A 17,160-nucleotide genomic window follows, 5' to 3' on the forward strand; every position below is an offset into this window, starting at 1 on the left:
TAATCAATGCCGCTGTGTTTGTGCAGATTGATAGTGTAGACCAGTGGTTCCCAAAGTGTTCCTGAGTAGCTACAACTTGGAGGTGTGGTGGTACAGTCCCCGCGTACTGCCTCACCTGGTCTGTTCACCTGGTTGGCTCAACCTACCTATGACATGACGTGACAGTTAGGCATAAGAATCAGGTGGGCCAGACAGCAGCTGGCATACCACCCCAATGAATAAATATACAGTATGTGAAGAAATAAGTATATAAGAGTATATGGTCTGGAAGAGTATGCCATATGCAGTGATCTAAAGTTTAATCTGTAGAATTGAATAATTCCATGTGTAGACAGGAATGCAAGGCGGATTTCAGTTGGTGAAGGGAAGTCAGCCCCACCACTGCATCTGGTAGCGAGTTCCAAAGAGGGACACACCTGTTATTAAAGAAGCGAGACCTACAACCAATAGTAGTGTGTTGTGCGCTCCTTAGATCTATGGTCTTGTGTTATAGGGTTTGGTGGAAGCTGAAATAAATGTATAGTGGTTCAGTGGCTGATTGGTTGGAAATATTTGCCAACATTTTATGAGGTCAGATTGTAGAAGTCTTCCTTTTAACTAAATACAAGTTAAGAATTTCAAGACACCGGGAGCACGGGAGGATACACACAACTCAATTCAATGCGAAGGATGCATCTGTTTCTTCTCCACCAGCTGATCGATGCCAAATTGTCTTGTGTAAAGCAATAATAATTTTTCTGAGGAATTAATTCATTCATTTGGTGTGTGTGTGTGTGTGTGTGTGTGTGTGTGTGTGGAACTTGTTTTTACTTCGTTTTATTACGAAAATGTGAAGAGCAGACGAGAAGTTTTTGATGAAGGAAAGAAAATGATCGCTCCTGATATGTGTAAAGATATTGAAACATTGGTTGTATACAGTGTTATTAAGAGTAAAGAGAAACAAAACAGCGACCTCCAAATCATAACATATAAATCTTGACCTCCTTGTCCTCACAAACAAAACAGCGACCTCCAAATCATAACATATAAATCTTGACCTCCTTGTCCTCACAAACAAAACAGCGACCTCCAAATCATAACATATAAATCTTGACCTCCTTGTCTTCACAAACAAAACAGCGACCTCCAAATCATAACATATAAATCTTGACCTCCTTGTCCTCACAAACAAAACAGCGACCTCCAAATCATAACATATAAATCTTGACCTCCTTGTCCTCACAAACAAAACAGCGACCTCCAAATCATATCATATAAATCTTGACCTCCTTGTCCTCACAAACAAAACAGCGACCTCCAAATCATAACATATAAATCTTGACCTCCTTGTCCTCGTAAACAAAACAGCGACCTCCATGTCCTAACAAAAGATTTTTTTTTTTTTTTTTTTTTTTTTTTTTTTTTTTTTTTTTTTTGCCTCTCAGGCGATTCATAACTCATTCCGTTCCCAGATTCTTCTTTGGTGTTTCTTTTCCTGTGTCTCGTCTCCTTCCTTGGTGTCGTTCTTTTCAAATCCCAGCAGTAGTCTTTCATGTTTCAATATCTGCTCATTCACTGCATTTGCCAGCCTTTGTGCGTGTTCACTGGCTTGTTCGCTACTTTCCTGATATTCCTGGTCTGCGAATTTTCTTTCTGGTTTGCTTTCCTGTGTCTCGTCTACTTCTTTGGTGTATTTCTTCTCTAATCCCAGCAGTAATCTTTCATGTTTCAATATCTGCTCATTCACTGCATTTGCCAGCCTTTGTGCGTGTTCACTGGCTTGTTCGCTACTTTCCCGATATTCCTGGTCTGCGATTTTTCTTTCTAGTTTGCTTTCCTGTGTCTCGTCTCCTTCCTTGGTGTCGTTCTTTTCAAATCCCAGCAGTTGTCTTTCATGTTTGAATATCTGCTCATTCACCGCATTTGCCAGCCTTTGTGCGTGTTCACTGGCATGTTCGCTATTTTCCCGAGACTCTTTTTCTTGTTCTTCAGGGACCAAGTGTTCTGACTGATAGAAGACTTCATATCCCTGGTAACGGTTCTCTGAGGTGTCTTGAGACTCGAACTCAGTTACTATGTCAATCGTGCTCAGCCGTTCCTTGTGTTCCGCTTCTTGCATCAGCTGTGCCACTTGCCATTCTTCCTTTGTTCTTTCATCATCTGTTGCTTTTCCTTGACCGTGTTCCTCGGAGATCGTGGCGCATCCTTTTTGCAGCCTGTCAATAGTTAGCGCAGCCACGTACACGGCTCGCTCGTGATATTGACGAATTTCAACTTTCTCCTCTTGTGCCTCTTGGTAAGCTTTCTTCAGAAGAGAGAGTTCGTCTTTCATCGCTTTCCTTTCCTCCTCAATTTCTTTGTACCTTAGCGGGGCTTCTGATGTAATCTTGTTTTTCTCTCTGTCGACCTTGGCTTGTAGAGACTCAACATGCTGCATCATTGTCTCTTTGGTCGCATGCCATTCGTCTACTGCAGTCCTGGCGGAGTTGGCAATTTGCTGTTCTTTCACCGCCATTTCTGCCATGTCCTTCATCAACCTTTCCTTTTCTTCTTGGGCTTGTTCATATTCCTTCTTTGTATAAGTTAGTTCGTCTTCCACTGCTTTCTTTTCCTTCATGAGCATATCGTACTTTTCTTGGGCCTCTGTTAAGGCCCATTTCTTCTCCTGGTCTGCCCTCAACAGAAGAGACTGGGCATGGTGTTTCTTCTCCTCTTCTGTTCTTTGCCATTCTTCCATGATGTTATTGATGCGCTCGGCCATTTGATGGTTAATGGCGGCCATCTCATCCACATCATCAAGCAGGCTCTCCTTGACGTCCTGCAGCCGGAGGTGGTCCTGCCTCAGGCTATTGTGCTGCTCCCGGAGACCGTGCAGCTCTTGTTGCACGTCCCGGAAGCTCCTCTTGAGGCTGCCGTGGGCAGCCCAAGGTCACGCTGGTCCTTTGCAAGACCAGCGTGGTCCGTCTGCAGGGTCTCATGCTGCCTCTGCAGGGTCTCGTGCACCTGAAGCAGGGCCTCGTGCTGGTGAAGCAGGGCCACGTGCTCCTGGTGCAGGTCCTCGTGCTTGGCAAGCAGAGTCGCCTGCTCGTCGTGCAGGAGCGCGCGCTCCTGTTGTAGAGCAGCGCGCTCCTGCCGCAGCACCTGGAGGTCGCCCAGGACCTGCAGGTTCTCCCTCAGGACGTCTGAGTGTTTCTCACTCAGCCTGAGGTAGCCCTGCTGGGCATCCTCCAGTGCTTCCTTCAGGAAGCTGCTGGACCAGGCCAGCAGCTCCTGTCCATTACCGGCACACTCTGCCGTGTGCCGGTCCTCACATCCCTTAGCTGTGGCCGCCACGAGGGCGGCCCACAGCGTTATGATCCATAATGTTAACTTAATTCGCATACAAATGTAATTTTTAATGTGTGACTGTAAGGGAAAGTGACGTTTGAGGGTGCAGATCCAATGAAGGCTGGTGTCTTGCAGTACACATCCCTATGCTGTGATTATTAGGCTCATTTCTGCTCTATAAAGTCCTAAAGATGAACAACGTTCCTTGTAGCCCTGTGGTGCCTCTTACTGGGACAGGGTCAGTTACAAGTCAGGGCTCAACAAACAAACACATCAAGCATTGACTGTTCCCGTGGGTCACTGCTCACCTTCCATCATTCAAAACAGCAAAACAACAACAACACATGTTTTCACTCGAAGTATCACTATTCTCTCTCCACTTCTCTCCATTTCTCTCTCAATCTTTATTCACCTAGTGGCTGTGATACTCATCTACTCATAAGAGTGCTCGTCCTGAATGATGTTAACCTTTTCATAGCAGCACGAAACATTAACACCAATGGAAGCAATGCAATAATGTATATCACAGAGAGAGAGAGAGAGAGAGAGAGAGAGAGAGAGAGAGAGAGAGAGAGAGAGAGAGAGAGAGAGAGAGAGAGAGAGAGAGAGAGAGAAGTGGATGGATTTGATTTAATTAAAGATCGCATTTCATCCGGAGAGTAGCTTAAGTACGTACAGTACATACCACTACCTGGAAAGCCTTCGCGCACTGCGGTGTACAGCAAGGAGGTTACATTGAACTTCCCTGGTGCAGAGATACATTTAAGTCTTTGAAGGTGTTTTTGGGGAGAATGTATCGTGTCAAATATAGGGAGAAATTGTGTGGAGGATACTGTTAATTTTTCCAGAGTGATTTGTCTGTATTTGAGTCAGCCGCGGCCTGAGCATCCAAAGCAGCGACGCGGGACGGGAGTTTTTAGAGCAGGCGTGGAGAAAACGAAAGTGGAAATTGATGTGTTCCCTGCCTGTTGCTCTCTTTTCTCTCCTTCTGCAGGCTGCTGAAGGACTGAGACTGGAACACTGGAGGAACAGGACCTATGAAGCGGCACATAGCGTAAAAGGTTACAAGAAGAAGAAGAAGAAGAAGGTGCTTGCCACATCTTCAGCCCGGGACGGGAAGAGCCGCGCCGCCACAACACACAAGCATGGGCAAGAGGAAGAGGGAGCGGGCTGAGGCGAAGAAAGCCGAGGAGGTCAACCCACTGCCCCCCGTGGTCCCTCCTCTGGTCAGGGATTCAGAAGAGCCCGTGAAGAAGAAGGTAAGGGCGAGTGAGTGTATGTGTGATAGCACTGTGTGGCCCTGGGCGGCGTGATGGCCCTAGCCGCACCACATGGCCCGCTGTTCACTGTAATAAAGCCAAAATGTACTGACCCTTAAGGTGAGGCCGATAATTCCTGCCACGCTGCCATTTATCACTCATTACTTCAGAGGAATTAGAGTAACGGTTCTTCTTTTAACAGAGAACCTTATGGGTCAATACAGTCTGGTTTTGGTGTAGTGTAGTCTCTTCCCTGGGGCCCCGTGTCCTTGTTAACCAGAGACAGACACAGGTGCCGTGGAGCCTCACTCTTCTGGTGCGTCACCTTACCAATCCTGTTAGTTAATTAGTAAGGAATAGAAATAAAATGAGTCGATGGGCAGGCTGTGAGAGGCTATGTAGCTCTGATTTGGTATTGTCCCAATATAGACATCCCTCCAGCTGTCCTTATTTCCCAGCTACCCCTTCGCAATGCTGACTCTGTTGATAGGATGTGGTAGTAAAACATGATATCCAAAACTAATCTAACCTAACCTAGCCTTATCCTAACTTTCACCTAACCTAACTTAGCTATATCCAGACCTGGTTGAGGCGACACACACTGAAGGGGTTAAAAACTTACATGCATCAATAAGTATATGAACGAATGTGTTTGCAGAGGAAATGGACGAACAAGCAACGTGTTTTGGTGTTTGCCTCGCGGGGGATGAGCTTCAGGAACCGTCACTTAATGGAGGACCTGAGAACACTGATGCCACACAGCAAGTCAGAGTCCAAGAAGGAAAACAAAGACAACCTGAGAGTCATTAACGAGGTGTGTATGTGTGTTGGAGTGTCTTAAACCTTCATTGTGTTTCTTGTAGGTGTCAGATTTATGTCTCGTCTGTTAGTTAGGATTATGAATGCTTCTTATAAATACAGCTTTAGTGTTTCTATGATTTTAGTGTGTGTGTGTGTGTTAAACCTATATTGTGTTTCTTGTAGCGATCAAATTTGTCTTGTCTGTTAGTTAAGATTATGAATGCTTCTTGTAAATATAGCTTTAGTGTTTATGATTTGTGTGTGTGTGTGTGTGTGTAATGATATATCTAGCTTATGTCATATTTTTTTTCCTCACAGTGGCTCTCTTTATTGAATCTGTGTTGCCTTTCAGATTGCAGACATGAAGAACTGTAACAAGTGCATTTACTTTGAGAACCGCAAGAAGAAGGACTTGTACATGTGGGTTGCCAATGTGAAGGGCGGCCCGTCTATAAAATTCCATGTACTCAATGGTAAGATCACGACAAGAAATGAGTCTGTGCTCTCTAATTGTATATGGCAGAAATGTACCTTCTAGTATACTCAAATTTTTTCTTTAACTCCTTCATTACTGAGACACATTTCTACCTTGATTTTTGGGTATGATTAGACAATTTTATTTGACATTAAGAAAGGTCTATGAAGGTCAAAAGATCAATGGCCAGTCTTTACTATTATAGTCCCCACATAAGTTTCTGAAGCTGTATAAAATGTCCAAATAGCAACCACATTGAATATGAAAACATGTCCTGGTACTGAAGGCTGGCTGAGGTCTGATAACTCATTTGCACACTTAATACTGTAACTTCAGTTTTTTTTGCTTGAAATGAATCGGACTTTCATCAGTTTTTATCTGAGGTTCATAGATGGAGATTAACTACTTTTGAATACATAGCTACTTTAAATCTAAGGTGTAAATTAAACTTCTGGATGTTACAAAAGTCTAACCTAAACCTTTCCTCTTATGGATGCTTAAAAAGATTTGGGGTAGCTGTGGTACAGTTTGTGCTTTGGGGTCCGAGGGGTCTCCAAGCGCACGGGTTCGAATCCTGTCCACGGTCCGAGTGTAGGTTGGGCTTCCTCACTCAGGACAACGGTTTCCTAGCGGGTGGGCTTTGAGATAGGAGGTACCCCAAAAAGTATCCCCTTTAGCCCATAAATTCCCATGAAAAGCCCACATGGTATTAAAAAACATTTATTTTAGTGCCAAGAATTGTTATTTGTAGAAAAAATGTATCAAAATGACAAACTGTATAAGAGTATTGAATTTATTTTCCCAGCACACACAATGAAGGAACTGAAGATGACTGGTAACTGCTTGAAGGCTTCCCGGCCACTGCTCAGCTTTGACACAGCCTTTGACAGTCACCCGCACTGGGCCCTCATGAAGGAGCTCCTAGTTCAGACCTTCAGCACACCCAACCAGCTCCCCAAGAGTCAGCCTTTCCATGACCATGTATTCTGCTTCTCCATCCTGGACAACAAGATCTGGTTCAGGAACTACGAGGTGCTGGATACTGACGGCAAGCTTTCTGAGATTGGTGAGTGTGTGCGTCCTATTCAGAAACGCTTCCCTCTCTCACTGTGACCATTTTCAAAGACCACAGAGACCATTAGCTGAGTTCTAAAGAGTATTTCTCCCGTTGATAATGCAGAAAACTTGTTAACATGTCACTAGAATTACAAAAACATCCTTAAAAGCTCATGTCACTTCAACTAGAGCCCTTTGAAAGTAGTGGCTATGCGGTGTGGAAGTGTTTCAGAATATGAGTCTATGAGTGACTTGGGAGTGTGAGTATGTGTGTGTGTATTCACCTTGTTGTATTCACATAGTTGTAGCATACCCACGCTTTCCAAAAACACTAAATTTATGGTTCAAATCCAGCAGATCCTCACTTTTTTGTCTCGTCTCTCACCCACACACTCCACAACACAATTATACTTCAAATCCCACCAGGTCCTCTATTTTTATGTCTTCTCTCACCACATATTCTAAAACACTCAATTTATGCTTTCAAACCCCCACCAGATCCTCATTTTTTGTCTCTTCTCTCACCCACACATTCAAAACACTAAATTTATCTTTCCAACCCCCACAAGGTCCTCGCTTTGTGCTGAACCCCATCAAGGTTTTCGATGGCAGCTTTGGCGGAGAGACACTGTGGGACAACCCTCAATTTGTCACCCCGAATACAGTAAGTGTTGTTGTGTTTGTCTAGACTGATGTACAGAGTGGTTGGTGTTTGTGGCTTGTGTTTTCCTACCACCCACTGCCCTACCCCACTCTTCAGCTTGTGTTTCCTTCCACCCACTGCCTTACCCCACTCTCCAGCTTGTGTTTCCTTACCACCCACTGTCCTACCCACTCTTCAGCTTGTGTTTCCATACTACCCACTGTCACTGTGTTTCCCTACCACCCACTCCAGTACATGTGTTATTGTGGTTACTAAGTATTTGCCTTTGTTTTGTTAGTCTGTTCTAGAAATATCAATAGAATTATCCTCAAATATTCCTTTTTTTGGGACTTTCATTCTCAGTGTTCTTTCTGCTTTGTGGATATATAAGTGTGATTATTTAGTGTGGGAATTGACATGCTTTGCTTTACAGATTCGCAGTTTGAAGAAGAAGCAGGAGTCATTCAAATACACAGACAAGGTGCGGCAGAAGGAAGAATTCAAGAAGAGGAAGCCCAAGGAACCCTTCCGTGGCGACCCAACCAATGATATCTTCCAGACCAAGGCCCCCGAGGAAGCCGTCAATGAAGAGAAGCAGATATTTATTCGTAAGAAGGTTTAAGTGTAGACTTGGATATATTAGGGATATTAAAAGTTGAAATATATCTTAACACTGCTTTAATTCAATCCCAAACTAAAATTATGGTTTATATCAAAACATTGCTTTAATTCACTCCCCTCCCAAACTAAAGTAATGGGTTATGATTTGAGAAAGGATTAATATATATCAGAACAATGGTTTAATTCACTTCTTAGCTAAAGTAATGGGTTATAATTTAAGAAAGATTTAATATATATCGGAACAATGGTTTAATTAACTCCTGAACTAAAGTAATGGGTTATAATTTGAGAATAGTTACGTATATATCAGAACAATGGTTTAATTCACTCCCAAACTAAAGTAATGGGTTATGATTTGAGAATAGTTATGTATATATCAGAACAATGGTTTAATTCACTTCTGAGCTAAAGTAATGGGTTATAATTTGAGAATAGTTACGTATATATCAGAACAATGGTTTAATTCACTCCCAAACTAAAGTAATGGGTCATAATTTGAGAATAGTTATGTATATATCAGAACAATGGTTTAATTCACTCCTGAACTAAAGTAATGGGTTATAATTTTGAGAGATTTAAAGCAGAGGTTATTTAAAGGAAGAATATATTAGAACATTGCTTTATTTCACTCCCAAACTAAAATAATGGCTTATGATTTGAGAAATTCTTAAAACAAGTTATTTAAAGTGAAGATGTATCAAAACAATGCTTGAATTGGGTTATAATCTGAGAAATATTTAAAACAGGTTAATCAAAGTTAAAATATATCAGAACGTTAATTTATTTCACTCCTGAGCTAAAATAAAGTGTTCTATTTTGAGAAAGTTGGATTAAAACAGAGAGGGGGTCATGAAAAGATAATATATTAGGACAATGCTTTATTTTATTTATTCCTGAGCTAAAGTAATGAGTTCTAATTTGATGCAGATGGATTTAATACAGAAATGGGGTTATCAAGTTAAAAAGTACATCAGAATAATGGTTTACTTCACTCCTGAGCTAAAGTAATGGGTTTTAATTTGACAAAGATGGATTGAACACAGAAATACATTAGAACAGTGTTTTGTTTAATTTCTGAGCTAAAATAATGGCTTCTAATTTGAAAAAGGTACATTTAAAACAGATAAGAGGGAATTGTATCTCAAGTATAGAGCTAAAGTAATGGGTTTTAATTTGACAAAGATGGATTGAACACAGAAATGCATCAGAATAATGTTTTGTTTCACTTCTGAGCTAAAATAATGGCTTCTAATTTGAGAGAGATACATTTAAAACAGATAAGAGGGAATTGTATCTCAAATATGGAGCTAAAGTAATGGGTTTTAATTTCACAAAGATGGATTGAACACAGAAATGCATCAGAATAGTGTTTTGTTTAACTTCTGAGCTAAAATAATGGCTTCTAATTTGAGAAAGATACATTTAAAACAGATAAGAGGGAATTGTATCTCAAGTATAGAGCTAAAGTAATGGGTTTTAATTTGACAAAGATGGATTGAACACAGAAATGCATCAGAATAATGTTTTGTTTCACTTCTGAGTTAAAATAATGGCTTCTAATTTGAGAGAGATACATTTAAAACAGATAAGAGGGAATTGTATCTCAAATATGGAGCTAAAGTAATGGGTTTTAATTTCACAAAGATGGATTGAACACAGAAATGCATCAGAATAGTGTTTTGTTTAACTTCTGAGCTAAAATAATGGCTTCTAATTTGAGAAAGATACATTTAAAACAGATAAGAGGGAATTGTTTCTCAAATATAGTGGTAGAAGAAGGAAGGACTCAGTAATCAGATTAGTGTGGAGTCTTTGGGGATTACACAAATTTATGGATATGACAGGTGTTTTATAGTACTATGTAGAGGCTTCATTCTTGCATCTCTTATTTTCTTCCCTTAATTGCTAATACAGTAAGTAGATTATGCTGAACCTTATTGGCAAGAGTATTACGTAAGGTAATGACCAGTGTGGTATGTGAGGGGCACAGACGCAGAGTGAGAGCAGCCAGTGTGTTCCAGAGGCAGTGTGGGTTGTGTTCCTTTCCACTGCCTCCATCATGCTTGGCTGCCTCACCCCTGTCTGGCACCCAACACACACCACGCCGCCCAGTCACTCCTCGGGTATCAAAGTGTAGCTAACAACTCTTAAACTCCATTCCAGGTGTGATTTAGCACTGAGATTCTAGTTTGAACATAAGAACCATCCATTTCTCTAATTTTAGGTCAATCAGTGTGTCTTTTTTCATATATATTTGTCATTGGCCAGTGTCTTTCTTACATAAAAGGGAAAAATACAGAATTGGTTTGTGCTATTTGGTACCTAAACCTTTTACATATCATTCTCAATATCCTCTGTACTTAAAAGGAAAATGCGGAATCTCTAAGTGTTATTCTGTATCTAAACCTTTTACATATTCTCAGTGTCTTCTGTACTTAAAAGGAAAATGCAGGATCCCTAAGTGTTATCCTGTGCTGAAACCTTATACATATCATTCTCAATATCCTCTCTACTTAAATGAAAGTGCAGAATCTCAATATGTTATTCTGTATCTAAACTTTTTATATATAATTTTCAATAGCCTTTGTACTTATGACTATAGAATCTCAGTGGATCTTGTAGCTAAACCACTTACAGCTCATCCTTCTCAACATAGGGACCTTCTTTATACTCCTCAGGCACTTCCTCATCATGGCTGGACTTCTTGTAAAACCCTTTCTTGACCAGCAGGTCATTTATCTCCAACCGAGTGGCTGTCTGCAGATCAACACGCTCCACAGCCTCATTAGCCTTATTGTAGAACACCATTACAGGCATTGACCCGGTAACGTCCTCATAGTCGACGTTGTGGCTGCCGCTGTGTTAAGGATGATAAGTTGTCTAGAAGGGAAAGGTTTTAAGTGCTGTCTAGAGGGAGAAGATTATAAGCTGTCTATTGGGAAGAGAATAAGGTTTGTCTAGGTGGGAAGGATTACAAGGTTTGTCTAGGAGGAAAGGTTGTAAATGCTGTCTAGAGAGGGGAAAGATTATAAGCTCTCTTTTGGGAAGATAATAAGGTTTGTCTAGGTGGGAAGGATTACAAGGTTTGTCTAGGAGGGAAAGGTTGTAAGTGCTGTCTAGAAGGGGAAGATAATAAGGTTTGTCTAAAGGGAAAGATTATTAGTTTTTAGAGGGGAAGATTATATATTGTCTAGGAGGAAAGATAATGTTTGTCTAGGTGAGAGATTATAAATTGTCTAGGGGGAAAGATTACAAATTGTCTAAAAGGAAAGATTACTAGTTGTCTAAAGGGAAAGATTACATATCGTCCGGGGAGAAAGATTATGTAGTCACAGGGAAAGATAATAAGTGCTGTCTTAGGGAAAAAGATGTAAACAAAATTGTCTTATCATACCCAAACTCATGGTAAAAAACTAAAAATGCATCCCAGAACTGAAGGGGTTAAGATGGTTTGGTAGGGATATACAAGTTTTACATTAGTGTAGCCAACTGAGTCCCTGGTGATCCATTGTCTGGCTAGTACAAGAAGTAAGAACTATTTAGATCTGCTGGCTTAAGATCATGTGGTAGGGATATGCACAGTACAGTTTTATATTTGTGTAGCCAGCTGAGTGTCCCTTGCAATCCATTGTTTAGCTAGTACAAGAAGTAAGGACTATTTAGATTTGCTAGCTTAAGATCATTTGGTAGGGATATGTACAGTGGAAGTTTTATATTAGTGAAGTCATCTTAGTGTTTGGTGATCCACTGTTTACCAAGTACAAAAAGCAAGGACTATTTAGATCTGCTGGCTTAAGATCATTTGATAGGGATATGCACAGTACAAGTTTTATTTTATTGTAGCCATCTTAGTGTCTGGTGATCCATTGTTTGGCTAGTACAGTTCACCAATCACACAGTCACTACAGGAAGCAACAAAAGGATACAAGAATTCCAGGTCATGAAGGATAAACGCCTTCACTTCTTGGAATTTGCTCATCACTCGTCAGGAAGTGTCAACCTGCAGAGAAAAAAATTGACTTTATTCATCTATTTATCCATTTCCTATTTATCTATTCATCTATTTATTCATTTCCTATTTATTTATTCATGTAAGAGAAGTACTGGTCAAACATCTATGAAAAACAAAGGCCTACTGAGAAGCCAGTCCCTAAGGAGAAAAGCAAAAAGAATTATATAAGAAGTGTCATGAGATTTTCCCCCCCCCCGGAGAGAGTTCAAGTCATAGGAAGGAGGAAACACAGAAGCAAGCAGGGAGTTCCAGAGTTTACCAGTAAGAGGGATGAAAGATTAGAACCATTTCATATTTTCATTGCAAAGAAAATGTGCTAAAGATATCAATTCATGTTATAGGAACTTAGGAAAATGGAAACACAGAAGTAGGCAGGGAGTTCTAGAGTTTACCATGAGGAATAGAAGAATAGTACCATTTAGTATTTTCACTGAAGAGCATGTGTTAAAGATATCAATTCATGTTATAGGAGGAGGGAAACACAGAAGCAGGCAGGGAGTTCTAGAGTTTACCATGAGGGATAAAAAAAAAAAAAAGGTACCATTTTGTATTTTCATTGTGAAGAGAATGCATTTAACCCCTTTAGTACCATGACGCATTTCCATGTTCATTCTGGTTATTATTTGGTGATTTTATACATGTAGGGATTAGAATAGTGAAGACTGTGGCCCATAATCTTCTGACCTCCATAGAATCTTGCTAATGTCAATCAAATCGTCTAATCATACCTAAAACTCAATGTAGAAATGCGTTCCAGTACTGAAAGGGTTAAGTATCTATTTTGACCGTGAAGAGAATATATCAAGTATTTCTAAGTGAAGTAAATGTGTTTTAAGTGTATATTTTCACAGAACACATATTAAGTATCCATGTTTACTGAGAACTGCATATATTAGCTATTTCTAGTGTGAGGAGAGTCTAAAGCAACAGGTGTGTGTGTGTGGGGGGGGAGGGAGGAGGGTGTGCACAGGTGTTCTCTGACACGTATACCAACAACCAACTAACGTGACACCATAACACGAAGCAAGAGTCATCCAATGAATTCTTTCCTCGTGTATTTGTACCCCTGGTGACGTGTATAGGAGACACCACCACCATTACCACCATCATAATCAGAGGACATAACAAAGTCATCAATATATTACCGTTTTTGTTAGCTGGAACACGTTTTTAAGTGGGAATCTGCGTGTAATTTGAGGAAAAGTGTTTTAAAGTGATCATAATACATATAGCACTATCTTGAAACCACTGCATTTCGATATAACATGTACATAGCAGGGAAAAAAACATGCGTAAACTTAAAGAAAAATATCAATCATTCAAGATACGTAACACTAAATAACTAAAACTGACGTAACGCACCACCACGCGATAAACAGTACTACTCCGACGCCTTCATAGTCACTCCCAGCGCCAAACTCAGAAACGCTTCGCTCTCTCACCGCGACCATTTCCAAAGACCACAGACACGATTAGCCGAAATCTAAAGAGTATTTGCCGTGTTGATTATGCAGAAAACTTGTTAACACGTTACTAGAATTACAGAAACATCCTTAAAAACTCGTGTCACTTCAACTAGACCCTTTGAAAAGAGTGAAGGTTCTGCGCATTAGTGTTTCAATTACGGGCCTCGATCTCATCCGATCAGTATCAACACTATACATGGAAGAGTCTATGGAAGATTAATGGCCACAGTCTGTACTATTTTAATCCCCCACATGAGTGCCTGAAGCTGTATAAAATCACCATATAGTAAGCAGAATGAATATGGAAACGCGTCATGGTACTCAAGGGATTAATGAATATAGAGATAACATTTTCCTCGCATCATTCAGGCTGTCTTACCTCCAGCACGGCCTTCACCACATCCCTGTCCGTCACCTCAGCCACCGCCAGGCACACCCCGAAGAGAAACGCTACGATTATTCCTCCCTTCATGTTACGATCCTTTCAACTATACATCCCTATCTCTCTGTCTCTCTTTTATTCACCCAGAGTTCCCTAGAAGTACTGTACAATCCCCCTAGTTCGTATAGTTACCCTAGAATTAAGTAACACCTGCGCATTGCCACGTATGTTAACCCTTTCAATACTAGAACACATATTTACTTTGAGATTTGTGCTCGATTAGACCATTTTATTGACATTATGAAGGGTTTATAGTGGTCAAAAGATTAATGACCATAGTCTTCAATATCTTAATCCCTCACATAAGTTTCTGAAGCTGTTTAGAATCACCAAGTAGTAAGCAGACTTGAGTACGGAAACGCGTCATGGTGCTCAAGGGGTTAATGTACTGTGTTGTGGAAAACATGCAATTCAGCTGCAATTATAAAAAAAAAAAAAAAAACACTGACATTTTCAGGCTATTTATTATCAAGGAAAATAAGTGTCAACATTGTTTCTTATTACAGCTAGTTTTTTTTTTTTTTTTTTTTTGCTGTGTGTGTGTGTGTGTGTGTGTGTGTGTGTGTGTGTGTGTGTAACGTCAGCTATTCATTATTTTTTGTGTGTGTTTGTGTGTTAAGTCTTCAAAATATACAAACAGAATAAAACAAAACATAATCAGTCCACCATATAAAAAAAAAAAAAAAATCAATAAAAAAAAAAGTTTATCAAATCAAGTGGGTGTTCACACATAACGTGCAGGAAGACACAGGGAGGAGCAGTCATCGCTTATGACGTTCAATAAAAGATTCACAAGTGAGGCATTAAAGTCACAATGTTAATGTAACAGACTATTCTTTCTTTAATACATGTTTCTGTATACGAGGAAGACCTGGAGGCGGCTGATCACAGCACACACAACTGCTGTATTGGGGCAAATAGTTCACCTACTTCAAGACCTTAGGTAAATGTAGTGCTTGAAGCTGGCTAACTGTAGTACAGGGGCATGTGTCAGTGACGGCTAGTGCCTGTCAATCAAAGGAGTATAGGTGCGCTGCGCTGCGCTATCCTGTTGGCACATGTAGAGCGGGGGACCGTCACTAAACAAGTGAATAGTAAAGGGCATCTCTGCTAACTAATATCAATTTTACTTTGATTCTATCCTGACATCTTTCGACAAGACAGGACAGTCTATGCGCAACAGGAACGTAATAATTAAAAAAAAAAAAAAAAAAAAAAAAAAAAAAAAACGTGGGCTTGAAAGGGCACTTTGTTTGACGAGGACAAAAAGGGCAATGGGTGAAGCACCCTTTTGGATCTATGTGTGCACGTGCCTGTTAGAGAGTAACACTAACTTGGCACTGCCGGACACCAACAAGTGCCTCCTTGTGACTGCCTTTCACAGCTTGTGCACTGGACGAGTGGACGACAAGAGCTTGTCACCAGTCACTAATCACCAATCAGCAATCACTAGTGCCTCCCAAACATGGAAGGTGCTCCCTTAATGAAGCGATCGTGAGGTGAATAGTGAATACAACGAGGACGTGAAATTGTCTGGTGAAAAAAAAAAAAAAACAGTTGTTTAAAAATAAATCATGAAATTGTTTGAGGAATAATTAGGTGTGTGTCTGTGTTAATTAACACTGGTCGCAGGGCACAGGTGGCAAGTTGCAGGTGGCAGGTGGCAAGTCACATCCCTGCCTCGCTGAAACAAGCTGTTCAAACTATCTCTGCCTCATTTCAGTATTGTGAGCATTGGCAAATACTATTTAAGCGTCATGCCCGTTTGCCTGCGTGCTTCATAATTAGTGCAGGAAAATGTGAATAAGTTGGTTTGGCTGGTTAAAGGATTATGTGTCTTGACATTTCAGTAATGTGACTACTGGAAATATTATGTACCGTAGCTACGTGCCATGTCCTCACAATGATGATGATGATAATAATAATAATAACAATGATAATGATAATGATAATAGGAACAATAGTAATAACTGTAACAATAATAATGATGATAATAATAATGATAATAATAATAATAATAATAATAATAATAATAATAATAATAATAATATATATATATATATATATATATATATATATATATATATATATATATATATATATATATATATATATATATATATATATATATATATATATATATATATATATATATATATATATATATATATATATATATATATATATATGTGTGTGTGTGTGTGTGTGTGTGTGTGTGTGTGTGTGTGTGTGTGTATGTAGGTAGATAGGTTGATAGATAAATTTAAAGATAAGTAGATTAATAGACATAAAGCTATGTAAATTAGTGTCACGTGATTGAGAGAGGTTTGAGACCTACGTGGGCTACCACCGCCTTAGACTAAAGGTAACAATGCTTATATAGAACAATGCTCACCGAGAGTAGTTAGTTATTAAGTGTCTTTACGGCAAACAAGGGAGGGAGGAGGAGGGGGGAGAAGGAGGAGGAGGTGAAGTGGAAAGCGGTGAGGCAGAAGGGGCCGTTTTCTTCTGTGGACACCAAGCAAGTAGACGTGTGTGCGCCAGGAAGTGAATGTGTTCTCTAACTTGTCATCTGTTTTGAGTAAATTGGTAAAGTTGTGTGTTGGTCTTGTCACCTGTGAGTAAATTGGTAAGGTTGTGTGTTGGTTTTGTCACCTGTTTGAGTAACTTGGTATGGCTGTGTGTTGGTCTGGTGTTATATCTTCTGTGGTGTTGTATGTCGGGAAGGTGTGTTAGATACCGTACAGTGGTGGTGATGGTGTGTGCGTGTGTTGTGAAAGACATTTCCGAGTTTCTCATGAACAGGAGTATTTGGAAGTTCCATGCTGTGTTCTAGAGGATGAGTTGCTTGACATTTTTGTGTTTCTAGTATATTAACGTAAGTTTGCTGCTTGGTAAGTGTTAATCTACATTGGAAGTTGCCATTCCGTGATCAGATAACGTGTTAATATTCTATAAGGGAAAGCGCCTGGTAACTTTGTTGAGCGTAGCACTCCGTGGCTTGGGTGTGCATTGATACCAAGGCTGCAAGATTACAACACTGGTGTAGGCGTGTCCACGACAGGGCTTGGGTCTGCTT

At 40.2% G+C, this 17,160-nt stretch overlaps 3 protein-coding genes across 3 annotated transcripts; 1 reads left to right on the forward strand and 2 right to left on the reverse strand.

The window, feature by feature from the left end:
- Positions 1–1,429: 1,429 nt before the first annotated feature.
- On the reverse strand, positions 1,430–2,761 carry LOC123507514 (caldesmon-like). The gene has a single exon (XM_045260428.1). It carries the CDS (start codon positions 2,759–2,761, stop codon positions 1,430–1,432), a length of 1,332 nt encoding a protein of 443 aa, XP_045116363.1.
- A 1,635-nt stretch (positions 2,762–4,396) lies between these two features.
- On the forward strand, positions 4,397–8,211 carry LOC123507311 (ribosome biogenesis protein BRX1 homolog). The gene is made up of 6 exons (XM_045260069.1): positions 4,397–4,565; positions 5,224–5,379; positions 5,719–5,839; positions 6,647–6,907; positions 7,467–7,561; positions 7,974–8,211. The coding sequence occupies exons 1-6, from the start codon at positions 4,452–4,454 to the stop codon at positions 8,160–8,162; spliced, it is 936 nt and encodes a 311-aa protein (XP_045116004.1). The 5' UTR covers positions 4,397–4,451; the 3' UTR covers positions 8,163–8,211.
- Positions 8,212–10,329: 2,118 nt separating this feature from the next.
- Positions 10,330–14,169, reverse strand: LOC123507312 (selenoprotein M-like). Its single transcript, XM_045260070.1, has 3 exons — positions 14,019–14,169; positions 12,088–12,161; positions 10,330–11,012 (listed from the first exon to the last, which is right to left on the reverse strand). Exons 2-3 carry the CDS (start codon positions 12,138–12,140, stop codon positions 10,793–10,795), a joined length of 273 nt encoding a protein of 90 aa, XP_045116005.1. The 5' UTR covers positions 12,141–12,161; positions 14,019–14,169; the 3' UTR covers positions 10,330–10,792.
- Between the last annotated feature and the right edge of the window lie 2,991 nt (positions 14,170–17,160).

Source organism: Portunus trituberculatus, chromosome 22, assembly GCF_017591435.1.
Source record: "Portunus trituberculatus isolate SZX2019 chromosome 22, ASM1759143v1, whole genome shotgun sequence".
In the NCBI taxonomy this organism is placed as follows: domain Eukaryota; kingdom Metazoa; phylum Arthropoda; class Malacostraca; order Decapoda; family Portunidae; genus Portunus; species Portunus trituberculatus.

Bases quoted from the DNA above. Each gene is read 5' to 3' on its own strand.
- LOC123507311 (XM_045260069.1), top strand. From the start codon at position 4,452: ATGGGCAAGAGGAAGAGGGAGCGGGCTGAGGCGAAGAAAGCCGAGGAG. The intron at 5,380-5,718 runs GTGTGTATGTGT...GTTGCCTTTCAG, and splicing joins ACCTGAGAGTCATTAACGAG to ATTGCAGACATGAAGAACTG. The intron at 6,908-7,466 runs GTGAGTGTGTGC...AACCCCCACAAG, and splicing joins CGGCAAGCTTTCTGAGATTG to GTCCTCGCTTTGTGCTGAAC.
- LOC123507312 (XM_045260070.1), bottom strand. From the start codon at position 12,140: ATGAGCAAATTCCAAGAAGTGAAGGCGTTTATCCTTCATGACCTGGAA. The intron at 11,013-12,087 runs GTATCCTTTTGT...ACACAGCGGCAG, and splicing joins CTTCATGACCTGGAATTCTT to CCACAACGTCGACTATGAGG.
- LOC123507514 (XM_045260428.1), bottom strand. From the start codon at position 2,761: ATGGCCGCCATTAACCATCAAATGGCCGAGCGCATCAATAACATCATG.